The sequence below is a fragment of the Elgaria multicarinata genome, chromosome 4 (assembly GCF_023053635.1).
Source record: "Elgaria multicarinata webbii isolate HBS135686 ecotype San Diego chromosome 4, rElgMul1.1.pri, whole genome shotgun sequence".
In the NCBI taxonomy this organism is placed as follows: Eukaryota; Metazoa; Chordata; class Lepidosauria; order Squamata; family Anguidae; genus Elgaria; species Elgaria multicarinata.
In genome coordinates this window covers 142,642,288-142,658,644 of record NC_086174.1, presented here as the reverse complement: position 1 = coordinate 142,658,644, position 16,357 = coordinate 142,642,288, and the positions used below count along the sequence as shown (strand labels likewise).

The following is a 16,357-nucleotide window of genomic DNA, read 5'->3' as shown; positions in this document are numbered from 1 at the left end:
GATTTATATGGAACGGGGGACACAACCTGTGGATCAGGGGGAACGTGTGGCCCCAATACCTTAACTCTGCCTTGTCCCATAGGGCCAGCTAGCCTTCCCTCCATCCCCTCTCCAGCAATATTGATACAAATAGCTGCTGCTACCAGTGAGGGAAGAGCAATCTACTGTGTATCAGGATTGCTCAGGAAGAGGGTAGTAAGGAGGCTCTCTACTCCCCCACTCCAGGATTGCCGGTGTGTGCGCACGAATGAACATGCCCCCCCAAGCCACCATCACATGTAGCCCTCGGAGTCACAGAAAAACAAAACAAATCAAAACAACACCTTGACATGAAAGAACAATTCAACGAAGCCCGCAAGCTGTGTTTCACTGCTATATAAATAAATAAATAAATAATAATAATAATAATAATACAATACCTTTGCCTCCTCAGTGCTTTCTGCTACCATGTATGTGAAGCTGATGTTCACCAGATCCGTGCCGCTACAGACGCACACGATACGTCCTTCCAGTTCATTTTCTGCTTTGCCAACAGCCTCAAGAGCAGCTAACATTTTGGGGTCCTGTTAAACACATTGAATACCTTATTAGACCATCCAGGGCTAAAACCAGAAATGAATTCTGTTTTGTTTTGTTTTAATTGTTGTTGTTGTTCCAAATATTTCAGTGGTGAACATTTCTTATTCACCTTTACTTAATTTTTTTGGTCAACATTTCGAGTTCTCTGTTAGAAAACCTTCACTTCACAACTGCTTGTTGAATAAGTGTAGCTGAAATTCAAAAGTAGATCTGAATATTTCAAATACATCTGATTGTACAAAGGCCTTACTTATGAGGTGAAACCCTTATGTGCCAGTGAATTGGTGGTAATTTATTAATGCTCTATCTTCAAGAACCAGTACATACATGATTCTAGTGTTATGTATGCACATACCCCAATCATAATTGAGGCCAAAATTTTACCTCACGAATTGGTTTGCAGCATCTTCCCTGTGCTCAATTGTCCCTTGACACCACGCAATCCCTTTTCAGGTAGCGTCCACCTTCGTTTTCATGAAGCTTTTGGCATTCATGAGGCAATTCCCTCAGCCATGGTCATGCCATCATTACAGGTTCCCCCTTTACTTACTGACACTGGGCCATGTACATCTGTCCTCTGATGAGCCTATGAACGCCAATCTACATTTTCAGAAGATGGTGCTCTACTGCTATTTGAGCAGCCACAGGAAGGCTATGCCAGAAGAATTAATAAAAGATGATCAGTCTGAGAAACAGATCACCATCTTGTTGCCTCAAGAGACTGGATATAAGCCAGAACTGAAGGAACAGATAGATTAGGGAAAGCATGCATAGTAACACTATCATGTTACTTTGATGGAGAGTCTCCAGATTTAAAGCAGCTCATTTGCATGGCAACATCTTCACTGGGATCAGAATGCCAATGAACTAATGCATATTAATTAAACAATTGTCTTCATAATAGCCATACATTTTTAACAAACGCCTGAAGGCACTCTGTTTGAAGAAGCTGTGCCTAAAATGTATTTTTTTAAAACAAAAAATGGACATGATATAGCCAAGAGAAATACACTTTCCAGTCCCACTGATTTAAATGGGGAAACTTCAGCTCATGCTTAAAACTCTTCCACTGAAATCAGTGGAACTTAAAAATGCTTAACTATAGCTGGAGCATACCCTTTGATGTAGACATTTCTTTTTCTCAAAGCCATCCACTCTATTTCAAAAGATAACACTTTTGCAGGATTTTATTTTAATTATGTGGGCCTCAAGGATGCCAGGCTTTCAGGGGCTTTTGACATTTGTAGGTAGTAAACTTACAAAGAAAGTTCCACTATGGGTCCTCAAGCCAACACCCATTGTTTAAAACAACACAATCAAACAAAATGAGAGAACTACCTTTGGTACTGCTCCCACACGAATACTGTTGATTAGGGAGCATTCTAAAACTTGCCCTTCCTGGAACAACAAAGGGAACAGCTCTTCAGCTCCAAGGATTGATGTAATACAGAACATATTGAAACAGGAAATGTAACAAAAGCAAAGCACAAGTAGAATTCACAAACACAATTGATACAAAGCAGTACATTCTCTTAATTTCAGTTAAAACAGGGGTGGGGATCCTGTGACCCTCCAGATGTTGGGGGACTCACCTCTGATCGCCCCAGTCAGCATGGCCAATGGCCAGGGACAACCAGAAACATCTAGAGGGCCACAGGTCCCCAACACTGGGTTAAAGCATACAGTCCAATGATATCGTTACTCTGAAAAGGATTAAAACATTACCCATGTGGAAATTAGTTACAGAGCTACAGAAATTTAGCATCTCCTCACCAGGTTGAAAGTCCTCATCTCACCTCCCAACATCAAAGACACAGGATGGGGTGAAATGACTGCTGCACCAGAGTGATGTCATGAGAGGAGGTCACAAGGGAACAAAGATGGGCTGTTGCTATGCGCTCCCCAACAGCCACAATCACAGAAGTGGCTGGAGAGAGGCAGCAGGAGAGGGCACCACAATTATGTATCTCTAAGATCAGGGTTTCCCCAAGATCTGTTGGAATACAACCCCTAGCCTAGCTTGCTGGGGCATGTTGGTGCCCTCCAACACACCTGGAGGGCACCAGGTTGGGGCTGCTTGCCTAAGCCCATCATCAAGCCAACTATATTAGCAAAATTCTATACAATTACACCCCATTACACACCTCTGTGAACACAACTATGCTCTACAAATACCACACCACACCTTCCTTTTAGTAAACAGTTGGTTGTTAAGGACATAAGAGTCATGCTGGATCAGACCAAGGGTCAATCTAGTCCAACATTCTGTTCACAGAGAGGTCAACCAGCTGCCCATAGGAAGCTTCCAGGCAGGACACAAGTGCAACAGGTTCCCCGACAAAAGGTGTACATAGGCATAGCACCATTGATACCAGAAGTAGTCTATAGTCATCCGGACTAGTAGCCGTCAATAGCCTTCTCCTCGAGGAATCTGTATAACCCATTTTTAAAGCCACTCAAATTGCTGGCCATCACTAAGTCTGGTAGCCAATTGCATAGTTTAACTATGCGCTGTGTGAAGAAGTGCTTCCTTTTATCTGCCCTGAATCTCCCACCAATCAGCTTCATGGGATGATCCCCAGGTTCTAATATTAGGAGGGGCAAGAGGTTTGCCTGAAGTGTTTCCTCCTTCCCAACTAAGACAAAAAAATATCATGGGATGGAGATAAGGAATGTGTGGGAAACCCAGTTTGGGATATAGATTTCCCCTCACCAAATTAACAGTGCATCCCTATGCAAGTTTACTCAGAAGTACGTTCCAGTGTGTTCAATGGAGCTTACTCCCTAGTAAGTGTGTTTAGTATCACAGCCAGAGATGTAGGAGAATGCCTCACAATGGAACAGGCAGCACTGTGCCTTATCACAAATATTCAGTGCATGCTTCTAGGAGACAGGATGTACGCGTTCCACACAGACAATGATGAACTTAAAGTCACTGTAAATTGTACCTTTCCTTCACTTTTCCATGTTAGAAAAAACCCAAATTCGTCCACTTTAAAGAGACAGCTTGGTTCAAAGACGAAAGATTCCTGTCGAAGGGGGGGGGAAATGAAATATTCAGCTCATCAAGAAATAATTTTAAAAGGTACAGAGATTACCCACCATTCCCCACTCCTTTTTAGGCCACATATATCCGTATTTCTTCGACTGTAAAATGCCATCGATTGTAAGACGCACACTAATTTCAGTATCACCAACAGAAAAAAAGCTTTGATTCTAAGATTCTAAGACGCACCCGTGATTCTAAGACGCACCCCATTTTTAGAGATGTTTATATGGGGAAAAATGTGTCTTAGAATCGAAGAAATATGGTGTGTGTGTGTGTGTATGCACACACACACACACACACACACATATATATATATATACTTTGAACATCATAATATCCAATATTTATTTACAATAGTTCTATACCGCTCAATATCTAAAAAAGATTCCAGAGCAGTTAACATAGGTTTAAACAGTAAAAAGAAAGAAGACTAAAAAAGCAAATTTAAAATTAATATAGAGAGGGAAAAGGCAAATCCCACAACTGCCACTACATTTCAGAGCCTCCAGTATCAGGCCTGCATCAGAGGCGTCAGCTGTCAGCAACCATTACATAGGATTCTTAGGCTTGGGAGAACAGAAGGAATGGAGGAGGGCAGGACCTCATGCAAACAACCCACATGGCGTCTACTAGGCCTCTCTGCATTATATGGAATAATTTCACTTCCTTCATTGATGGAGGTCTATGCAATATGGAGAAACCCAGCTCTGGAGTAAGCAATCTGGTGCCCACTAGACTGTTTTTGTACTGCAATTCCCATAAGGGCAGATAGCATGACCAGTGGCCAGGGATTATGGGAGTTGTAGTCTAAAACAAGTGGAGGGCTCCAGGTTGCCTACCCACAGCCGAGGAGCTAAATGAAACTTTCAGATTCAGAGGCAATATGAGTCAGGCAACAGTTACTGGATGGAAGGAGAACAGCGAGAAAGGGCCATGGTCATCAAGGCCAGAGCTTCCCAGAAGTATCTGGCAGCCCTCTGTTGGATTCAGGGTGCTGGACTAGATGGAGCCTTTGTCTAACAAAGCAGCTCAAAGGCAGAATGTGGCCCTATTTTTATGAGTTCATACTCTGTCGGGTAACACTCAACCCCATTATATGAAGCTTATGGTGTAAAAGATAACTCAGATTAGTAGTTTTCTGCTTCACTCATCTGCTCAGGAGGGCAGGATGCAGGAGCTATCTGGATCCCCCTGAGCCTTGCTTTTCATGAAGGGATTTACAAAGTGTGGGCATATTTCTTCTAGGCCCAAGAAGGCCAAGGCCCTAACTTGTAACATCAACATTTGCAGCTACTACTAAGAAGGGGTTCTGAAAAGGTATTTTGATAGTCGGAAGCTAACTAAGTATGTAATTCAGAACTAGGACCTCCATTTGTTTTTCCATCTGCCCTCCTAATCCCTTTTCCTTTTGTGTTGTGTCTTTTAGATGGTAAAGCTCTTTTATTAATTATCTTTGTAAGCTGCTCTGGGAGCGCTGTTCAGTTGAAGAACAGGAGGAAATGGCAGAGAAGCAATACATTTATGAGAAGCAATACAATTGGAGTGGGAGACACTGCTAGAGATTCAGGGACACACCTTTTGGCTAAAGAAGCATAGCAGTTCCCCTTGGCCATATGCTGGTGAAAGCACCTCTACCACTGGTGCAATTTGGGGGACAGATAATAAAACCTCACCTGTCCAGAATATGCATTGTAATCCACACTTTGCATTAGAGCAACCGAAGGCAAGCACCCAAAGTCTACGCCTGTGTAATGTGATCATGAGTACACTGAATACCCAGCACAGGGTACATAAGCCTCAAGTGACCCTTGGGATTCCTTGAGCCACATTTTGCCAAATTGAAGGGGGTTATCCTACAGGGAAGCAATGCTAAAGTATCCTGCTGTGTTAGCAAGGCACAGGGTAATGTTTCAGCTGTGGCAGCATGAACCACTGTTTGCTCCACTTCAACTTTATATAGAGGCAATTATTTGGAACCTAAAGTAGTCTTCTCTTGAACAGAACCTTTGCCTCCAGCATCTGTTGAGCAATAAAATACCCATTATGGATTTTGTTTCTTCACTAAGCTCTTTACTCACCAATTTTTGTGGCTCCCAATTCTAAATATCAAGAAGTGATAAAATGTCTTTTAAAATGAACACATCATGCCTGCATTTTAATGTTTATGCTCACAACATTCTTCTTCTCCTAATAAAGTTTAATTATTCCCCGTTTTCGCCATTGACTGCTATAGATGAAACAACTTAACCCAAAGAAGAACATATCCAAAAGTTAACGGAATTACAGGAGCTAGAAAAGCACCTGTCCACCCAGAAATACTTGCACATCAATATTCAAAGAAGTGGTCAGCCCTCCTCCCCAAAGAAGTTGTTCAACACACTTCAACAATGTAGCCTCAATCTACTGCACTATGGATACAGCTTGTGCATGTGGAGGAATTCCCATGGGACATAACAGAGCCAATTTTCTCCCCCACCCACCCTTCAGATGCGCACACCAAGCAGTTACACAGAACGTGAAGCCTTCTATGTGTGCTTATCAAATCCCCATGCTGTCTTCCTCCTCCCATCAGTTGAGGAACAGGAGCTCAATCCTTGATTGAGAGGAGGGAGAGTTAGGTGCACTCAGGATTCTAGTTCCATGTAAGAGCCTGGTGTGTTGCCTGGACACAGACTGCAAGAAGAAGGGAGAGCAGAGTTCAGTTATGTGCTGTGGCAGTCTTCCCCAAGCAGGTGCTGTCCAGATGTGTTGGACTATAACTCCCAGCACATGTTATGGCAGGGGTAGGCAACCTTTTTTCGGGCCTGTGGGCACATCTGGCAATTTGAGTAGATGTCCACAACCACAAAATGGACATGCTGTAGATGAAAGCACCCGCCTGTAGCCACCTGCCATCTTGATTTTCTAAGAATGTAACTAAGCTCCGTGGGCAGCCCAGAGGCATTCATGGGTAAAGAAGATGTGGTGTAGTGTGGTGTAGTGGCTAAAGTGTGGTGTAGTGTAGTGGCTAAAGTGTTGGACTGGGAGTCGAGAGATCCGGGTTCTAGTCCCCACTCGGCCATGGAAACCCACTAGGTGACTTTGGGCCATTCACAGACTCTCAGCCCAACCTACCTGACAGGGTTGTTATTGTGAGGATAAAATGGAGAGGGGAAGGATTATGGATTATTGGGTTCCTTGGTGGAAAAAAGGTGGGATATGATTGCAAAAATAAATAAATAAATAAATAAATAAATAAATAAATAAATAAATAAGATGGGAGTAGCAAGAGGCCCTCACATTGCTTTGAAGCAATCCCAGCTGCCGCTAACAATTTTTGTTACCTTGGCAGATGATGTACACAGGTGCCACATTGTCCACCTCCATGCTATGAAGTTACCTCCATGTATGAGTGCTATGCTCAAATGGACCAGACTGAAACCCCTCTGCTTATTTCTAGTACCGGCTGAACTCTACATTTTGGGGACAGCAGTTGGCAAGGGGTTGAAATACTGAAGAATCTTTTTGCAAACAAAAGTGTTCAGCAATCCCAACTAATTTATCTGTTGCTGCCATGAGTATTGAAAGCCTCCATCTGTCTTGGCAGCCTTCAATATTTAAAAATATCTTTTCCTCATTTCACAAGATTAGAGAATTAAGTAAAATATTACTAAAGGGATTTATTTGGGTTTAAAAATAATCTGTTATTTGTCTCGTTAAATCGAGCCTCCAGCTAATCTAACAAGTGCTTGATAGATTAACCAAAGATTCTGTTTACGTGAAGCTTGTTAAAGCACCAAACAATGCCTGCCTGTTAAATTCAGTTAAACAGTGTCCAGCTATCTATTTCTAAAAGGAATGTTGACCACATAATTAAATAAAAGGAAAGCATGTTCTAAGTTTTATCTTTTGCAAACATGGTATGCTCCTTCCAACATTCCTGGGGGCTATTTCTTTTTATGAATTTATACGGATATGCAAAACATACTGGATGATCTTGTAATAATTGTGTTTTCCAGGAATGGAATAATCAGCTTGCTAAAGCCATGCTTGGATGTGCATCTCCAGATTTCAATTGGGATGAAACTGACCTGGCCTTTTTGGGTATTCACGATTAGGGCTGTGCAGCACCTCGGATGAATGTCCGAATCCGAGCCGAGCTGATTCGGCCCACCTCACCTCGGTTTCAAGGCTGGTCTGGTTCAGCCCGAGGTGCTCTGAAGAAGAAGCTGATTGGCTCCGAAGCTTTGGAGCGCCTCAGGTTGCTTTGGAGTGGCACTGGGCCACTTACCTGCTGCCATTGCCACCACTGCCTTTTCGCTCCTGCTGGCTGACGTCATCATTGCTGCCACCACATCTGAGAAGAACCAGGCCGTGATTTTAAGTTTAGTACCTCTATAGCCACCATAGTTTGTGGCCATAGAGGTACTAAACTACGGTGGCCATAGAGGTACTGAACTTAAAATCGCAGCCTGGTTCTTCTCGTCGTCGTCAATGGTAGCAGGAGCGAGGCAGTGGCGGCGGCAATGGCAGCCGGTAAGCAGGGAGAGCAGGGAAAGGGAGGCTTTTCTGAGTGCCGGCTGTGCAGCTGGCCCCCAGAAAAGGCGGAGTCACCTCAGAGGGCCCGAATCTCGGCTTGGCTTTGGCACTGAGGTGAGGTGGGCAACCCCCGAAGCACCCCAAGGTGAATCGGGGCTGTTTCAGGGGCTCTGAATTGGCCTCTGAGCCAAATCAGGGGGTCCCTGCACAGCCCTATTCATTATACTGCTGCCTGGTGAAGTGCTTTTCCCTATATGCATTTCACAGTTTTCAAGGATGGCAGCAGACCTTGAATTTGCACTTTCCATTACTGGGCCAAACACCCAACCAAAGCTGCATTTCAATGCACACCATCACTTGCGTGTGGCTTATCCATAAGGAAGCAAAAAATTAAACATGTGAGTAGACGCAACAGAAAGGTGCAGCTAGAGCCAAGTGTGCATGAACAGTGGCCTTTACAATATCCAAAGATGCCAACGAGCACTAGAAATCTATGGAAGAAATCCTATGCAATGGGACTTCTTTCTGAATAGACATGTATAGAATTCCACTGTTAATCATCAATGCTGCTCAGTGACAAGGATCTCAACGCTGCTATCTTTCCGGTGCCAGGTTAAGACTTTCCTCTTTGCCCAGGCATATGGCGGCACATCTTAATCACCCACATGTTTAGTTTTTTTTTAACGGTTTTTAATGCTTTATGTGTGTATGTTCTGTGTTTTAGAATTTTAAATTTTGTATACTCGTTTTTATCTTAATTTTAGAATTTCTGTAAACCGCCCAGAGAGCCCTGGCTATGGGAGCGGTATAGAAGTGCAATAAATAAATAAATAAATAAATATATTTCGCATGTCAAAATCTGGTGTGAAATTCAGAGGGAGGAGATTTTGGAAGCATCCCTAATTTTTTTGTTACCCCTCTAACAAATAATAATAATAATAATAATAATAATAATAATAATAATAATAATAATTTGTTACCTGCCTCTCCTTCTGGATCAAGGTGGGGTACAACACAAATAAAAACACCATAAAATACATACAACTAATTGTAATCTGTTAGTGACAAGATGGCTTTAAACAAAAAGTATTTTTTCACCCAAACACCATATTCAATGTTACAATTTTAAAGCCATCTTGAACTAAAATACTGCTGTAGATGAAACTGTATTTTAACCCGAGGGCTGAATTCATTTTCAGAGTAGCTCTCAAGAACTGCATTCCGGAATGAGGCACCTTCCTACGTTCTTATCTATGAAGCTCTAGTGATCAGAGGCAAATACTCATGGTTAGATTTCAGTTTTCAATGTTTTGTTTCTTGGTGATATTAAGGAAAGCTCCTTACCTCTTCATATCTGTCAAACACAGCTCCATCTTGCAGGAAGGTTGGAACTGGCTTCTGCCAGTTAAATTCATACGGTTTTGCCATTATATAGGACAATCAGCCTGAAACAAAAACAAACCAGTGAAATTAAACTTTGGAAGGTGGAATGTAAAGCAGCAAAGATAGAGAGATTTTTTAAAACAACAACAACAATGAATGGTATACTTTGGTTCCTTATCAAAGAGAAAAAGAAATCCCTGATAAGGAACTAAAGTTTACCATTGATTGATCCTGTTCAGATGGCACGCTAAGCCACAGTGGTTAAGGATTTTGAGCTAAACATTATGGCTTGGCGTGTCGTGTGATCCATGACTTAGCATGTGGTGCGAACCATTCCTAACCATGGTGGCTACCTAACCATGGTTTAAACACATTCGCTAACCCTTTGCTGCAAAAGGGTTAGCGGCCTAACCATTGACATTTCTCTTGCCGCTGTTTATTATTCATAGTTTGAGAAAAACACAAATTTACCTACAAATTTCTGTATCAGATGTATCAATCAGAATGCCTGAGTTAGTGGAAGCTCCAAATCAAAATCAAAATGCATCTCTCTAAAGGAAAATCATGGCATGTCTTCTCAGAAGTTGACAAATGAAGTGATAGCACAAGTCATGCTTATCTGGGCCCACTAACATCTCCTTATCTCTATATAAAAAATGCTTAGGTATGTTTCCGTACAGGCTTCAGCTGATACAGGTTGCTAAGCAACAGTAACAATGTGTAACATCAGCTGATACAGGTTGCTAAGACCCTCGCTCGACTCCTCTGGGCTTTCCAAGGTAATCCTACCCCCATTTCTGCCTCTTTGCTCCCCCCCCCCCACGAAGGGGGCAGTGCCATGGTCTGGAGCATGAGCAAGGCATGGCTGGGGCCCTTGGTGGCTGGTTGGGAGGCCGCTCGCCAGCTGCGAGCCCAGGCCTGATCTCATGGGAGCTGGGCGGGCGGACCAAGGCTGACAGGAACACCGGGGAGAGGGGGAACCTGCTCCCCCTCCCCCAACCTCCCTGCCCCCCAGGTCTGCCAGATGGCGCTATATCGGCGGCCTCCAAGCAGCCCGCACCCCCACGATGATATTTACCGTATTTTCTGGCGTATAAGACGACTGGGCGTATAAGACGACCCCCAACTTTTGAGAAGATTTTCCTGGGTTAAAAAGTAGTCTTATACGCCAGAAAATACAGTAATTAATAAACTTTAAGATATGCTACAACGGCGTATGTTACGCCGGGTACAGATAGTAGAAGTATAAATATGCTAGACACATAATGCTGCCTTACACTGGGCCAGGCTATTCACCTAGCCGGGTACTCTGATTGCCAGTAGCCCTCTGGCAGAAGTCTTTCCCATTCCTGCTGTTCTGAACCTTGGACTTCTTTCATGCAAACCCTGTGACCTATAATTGAACCTAATGCTCTATGACCTTCTTATCAAGCAGTGTTTAGGGCCTGTAATCTGCCAAATAACGACCCATCTAGGACCAAAGTAGATGTGACATTTGTTACATGGTTCGGCCTTGCATGGCTGATTCTATTTAAAGAACAAAGTTGGCAGTGAGGGGTGAGGAGCAGGATTTCAGCTGTGGCAAGGGGGAGACGTGTTAACTTTTGTCCCAGACAGAACAAAAGCAAAGCTCCCATTGGTGCTAATTTGACCCCTAGACACAAAAGGCCAGCCACATTCTAATACTGGATCTGGTCTGATAACCTTTGCAGAAGAAACCACCTTGGGGGGGGGGGGAAGGGAGGATACAGAACTATCCTAAATCATAATTACCAGGAAGTAAACCCCACTGAAATCGATCCATCAGAATTACTTTTGAACAAACATGTTTACGAGCTGCACATACATCAAAATTAAAGCACCACATGACCAAGCAAGGAGCAGGAGGGCCCGTGGTCGTGAGGTAGAGTATATGCTTTGAAGGTTAAATCTCCATTTTAAGAATCTTAGATAGAAGGGTGCAAAAGACTTTGGAGAGTTGGATAGACGATACTGGGCTACATGGACCAGAGCATCTAAGGCAGCTTTATACATTCAAATATGTTGAAACAATAATTTCTTCAACTTCAGAATTAATGTAATTTCTAGAGTAAAGAGGAGAAACATTATTGTTGCCTTAGGAAAAATGCATTCTTAAAAAGACGTATCTTATACTCGGGTTTTTGTTTTGTGCTCAGGACTGGATCCAGACTTGCTGTGCTATCTCTAGTATTCGAGGCAATAAGCCTGTGTGCACCAGTTGCTGGGGAACCTGGGTGGGAGGGTGCTGTTGCACCATGTCCTGCTTGTTCCTCCCTAGCCGATGGCTGGTTGGCCACTGTGCGAACAGAGTGCTGGACTAGATGGACCCTCGGTCTGATCCAGCATCAGGGCACTTCTTGTGTTCTTATATTCTTATGCCCTTCTGGGAGTAGCTGAGGCAGGGGAGCAATTTTCACAAATTCCCCCCTTCCCCTTGCAGGCCCCTACACAGTCGCCTCCGATATAGTTCCAGAGGGTCCCCTAACCCTCCAGAACAGCTTTTCAAGGTCTGTAGCAGCCCCCCTTCCTCCATCTGGAGCTCCAGTGCGTGGAATCCCACTCACAGTAAGTCTGGAAGGTTCCAATCCATTGTCTTTAGTAAGTACCCAGCGAGAAATACTATATTAATTGTACGTGATTAAATTACAGAGAGTTATAACATCACTGATCCTCATCACGCCCTCTGGCAGAAAATGCTCCCACCTGCATTGAAGTTTACAAATATTCCTTAACGCAAATGAATTCACTCAACATAACATGAAGTAATATTTATTCCTGGTCCTTCTTCTGAAAAAGGGAAATCAAAAAGGTTGTTCTAAATAAAGTACATGGCTAGAAGCCAGAAAATATGGATTAGCACATGAAGCCAGAGGGACCATGCATAATTTAATGAACTTGAGACCCCATCATGCAAGCACTTCAATGGAGGGTGGGGGAACAGTGCAACTTTGACATCTCGATGGGAAATGTTACTGAAGAACAGAATTTTCACCAAATGCCCTAAAAAGGGTTCAAAATTTCACAACACAGCCTCTGTTCATGACACAGTGTTAGCAAGAGGAGTTCTGAGGGAACCGCTGGATCAGTTCCCCAAAGACAAGGCTTTCTCCACAGAATTTAAACACAACCTTTTCTATTGCAAGAGAAAGCTGGGAGGTAAAGTAGCGAAACGGCCATTTTAACGAAAAGATGCAGAAAGGGTTGGGGTGGGGGTGGGGAATTAATAAAGACACAGCACAACCGCTTAAGCAAAAGCTCATGACCTTCAGAAAATTATGATTTAGATTATAAGTTAGCAAAGGAGGGTTGTGTTCCTTGGAGACAAAGGGCTGATACCAAGGCATGTCTTTGCCTACTAATGAAAAAATATTTCAGACCTTTAAAGAAGGGCGAAGGAAATTATTGACATTTGAGTGCACTCTTTCATTTTAAGTTTTAATGTCAAGCAATTAGCTTTGAAAACAGATACATGAACAAACATGACAATTAAAAGAGAGGCAGATAACTCTTTGCGAACCCTTCCTTCTGGTCCCGCACCTCCTCCTCAAAAGCCTTATCTAGACCCAGATCTTCAGTGTTTACATTTTTAAAAACATGCAAAGCCCTCTGAGGAGAGGCTGAAAGAACTGGGCATGTTTAGCCTTGAGAAGAGAAGATTGAGGGGAGACATGACAGCACTCTTCAAGGACTTAAAAGGTGGTCCCACAGAGGAGGGCCAGGATCTCTTCTCGATCCTCCCAGAGTGCAGGACACAGACTAATGGGCTTAAGTTACAGGAAGCCAGATTCCAGCTGGACATCAGGAAAAACTTCCTCACTGTTAGAGCAGTACAATAATGGATCCAATTACCTAGGGAGGTCATGGGCTCTCCCACACTAGAGGCCTTCAAGAGGCAGCTGGACAGCCACCTGTCAGGGATGTTTTATGGTGGATTCCTGCACTTAGCAGGGGGTTGGACTCAACGGCCTTAGAGGCCCCTTCCAACTCTACTATTCTATGATTCTATGAAGATCATATTTCTGCAATACCTTTTAAATGTGTATTGGTAGGAATCCCTCTCATGATTAGGTTTTCAACGAAGCCAAACTTTAATAAAGTTGAACATTACTGAATATGAGCTTGTTCTAGCAACAAAGAGGTTTATTTGCCATTTCTAAAGAACCTAAGATGCAATTGTACTTTACTTTGCTCTTATTGCATATACTTGCAACAACCAGACTAAGCAAAACCTTAGCTTAGCTAAGCAAATACACCACCAAGTACTTCTGAATCCTTTCAAAAGAAGGCTCATTCAGGAAACATACCCCTTCCCAAAACACAGTTTTAAACCCTCGCCCCAGAATCCAGTGTGCCATCAAGATTCATTACAGCCTTGATTGTATTCTATATTAGTTTTGGAAAAGGAGACACAGCCCAGTCATGGAGAACATGAGATGCATGCCAAGGTCTTGGGTGCAACTCTGGCTTCTCTCGTGAAAAGATCAGAGATAAACAAGCTGGGAAAGTCCCATTTCCCACTGTCCCTGGAGAGCTGATGCCAGATAGAGTAGATAATTTTGGGCTATGTCAGCCTTTCCTAACTCGGTGCCCTCCAGATGTGTAAGGCTTCAACTCCAGGGATTTTGTTTCAGTCTATTTTTAATTAGGATTTACTCAGTTTTGTGCCTTCCGGACGTAAGACTTTCTTAGATGCAACCTGCAGTCAAAGTCCATACATTTCTGAGCTTTGCAATGTGATTCACGGGCCCACCCCCCCACAAAAAAAATGTGTTTGACAGCACATGTGCATGAAAAAATGTGCACTTTTGAAAAATGTATACAAACACGCTTCAATCAAAGGGAGAAGAACGCGTACATTTCAAAGATGTGCAGATGGGAAAATATGCACAGTTCTTCAAGTGAAGAAAAGAAGAAGAAACCAAAGCTCACAATTTGATACAGACATGAGTCAGAACAAGCTTTGAGATGGAATCTGAAGAACATCAGAAAGCTCAGACTGCCGGTTCACACATCCCGCCTATCAGCTCCAATCAACATGTCCTATGGTTAGGAACGTTGGAGGTTGTACTATAAAATATCTGGAGAGAACCTGGTTAGGGAAGGCTGGGCTGGATGGGTCCATATTCTGACTCCTGTAAGGCAGCGTCATTTGTTCATGGTGTGCCCCTTGAAAGGCCTGTGCAAAACGAAACAAATTTAGAAATTTGTTCAAATTGGTAGAGAAGGCTGTGCCTCAACAAATTGAACCAGTCTTTGACAACCTAAACCAGTGCTTCCCAAACATTTCGACGTGGGACCACCTGCGTAAACAATTCAACTTTTCGAGGCCCACTTGTAAAACTAGCTCCACTTTCCGAGCTCTGCCTGTTTAGCAGAAAATGCAAGGATAACACATCTGTTTTGACACTCAACGAGTTTCTCTTTTCATTTTCCTGGTGAATGTTAATAGAGGTATGTATAGGCAGTATGAATCTGCCAGTGTGGTGTAGTGGCTAGAGTGTCAGACTGGGAGTCAGGAGATCTGGGTTCTAGTCCCCACTCAGCCATGGAAACCCACTGGGTGACTTTGGGCCAGTCACAGACTCTCAGCCCAACCCACCTCACAGGATTGTTGTTCCTGCAAAAGCCCAATAAGAAGGGGATCTTTGTGAGCTAGATTTGTAGGACAAGGGCCAGAAGGGAGTAATTCTTGCCAGCAAGTGAATTTTGGAACCACAGCAATATCCTCTGGCCCTAGAGAAGCTTCCTTTCTAGACGTGGCATACCAGTATTTTTATTCTCCTCCAGAATATTACCTTTGGCAACTACGCGCTTTGATGACCTGTTTTATCTGCTGGCAAAGAGAAAGGCTTCACAAGTAAAGCAGGAAAATATACCCTGGTTACCTAGAAGCTCACTGAATAATGGGCCAGCTAGTAATAATCTCTCCACAAAACCTACCTCACAGAGTTGTTTTGAAGATAAAAAAGAAGGGGAACATATTTACACCAACCTGAGCTCCTTGGAGGAAGAGTAGGATAAAAACATCATAAATAAATGAAAACAGAATACTTCTATAATCATTTTTCTCAGAGGAAATGTGTGACTACATTCAGAGATATTTTTTTTCAAAAACTAACGTTTCCTTCAAGATAAGTGGGTTCTCTCAATGCACCTTGAACTGTCCAATACTGTAATCATGCCTAATTTCTTTGCCAGAAAGTCTACAACTGGTTTCTGGAAGGGTGTTGTGCCCTTGGCCACCACTGTCCTTATTCTCAAAAAATAGCAAGAAAGACAATGCTGTTTGATTTCACACTTTTTACTCAGTGAAAGTGTGCTGCTGACACCTTTATAGATGGGTTGAAATCCCAGAGTAGCCTGGAGTCAAGTGTAAGGAATACAAATTGTATGCTGTGGAGTCCTGGGTTGCTGTGCAGCCATGAACATACCCCACCATGCTAGGAAATGAGACAAAAAAATAATAATAACAAGCTTTGGAGAGGTAAACGTGAATGTTGCAAAAAGGAATTAGAATGGGTAATCTCACAAAAAATATTCAAAAATTAGCAAACACAACGCAATCCTAAGCTTGAAGGAATAATAGGATATTGCTCCATAATGACACAAGTACACAAAGATGTAGAGCAAGTTATCTCTGCGGGAAGGAAGGAGCATCTTAATCAAACATGGATTAGTGCATTCAATGCATCATAATCCCTAGACGCCTTAAGAAGAATTTTCATTCTCCAGCAGCTGCTTATTTTGGTTAAGGAGAAGCTCAAATGTAATTAGAATTGTGATAACCTTAGATGGAAGAAAGCTCGT

At 42.9% G+C, this 16,357-nt stretch overlaps 1 protein-coding gene across 3 annotated transcripts in view; it reads right to left on the bottom strand.

Moving 5' to 3' along the window:
- The window catches only part of PLCB4 (phospholipase C beta 4), a 237,214-nt gene that overhangs the window by 87,936 nt on the left and 132,921 nt on the right, over positions 1 to 16,357 (bottom strand). For all 3 annotated transcript variants that reach the window (XM_063125320.1, XM_063125321.1, XM_063125322.1), the window contains exons 4-7: positions 9,491 to 9,591; positions 3,528 to 3,608; positions 1,918 to 1,977; positions 420 to 563 (exon numbers count right to left, since the gene is read on the bottom strand). In XM_063125320.1, the coding sequence (XP_062981390.1) occupies positions 420 to 563; positions 1,918 to 1,977; positions 3,528 to 3,608; positions 9,491 to 9,574 (369 nt within the window). In that variant the 5' untranslated portion in view covers positions 9,575 to 9,591. The remainder of the gene's footprint in view (positions 1 to 419; positions 564 to 1,917; positions 1,978 to 3,527; positions 3,609 to 9,490; positions 9,592 to 16,357) is intronic.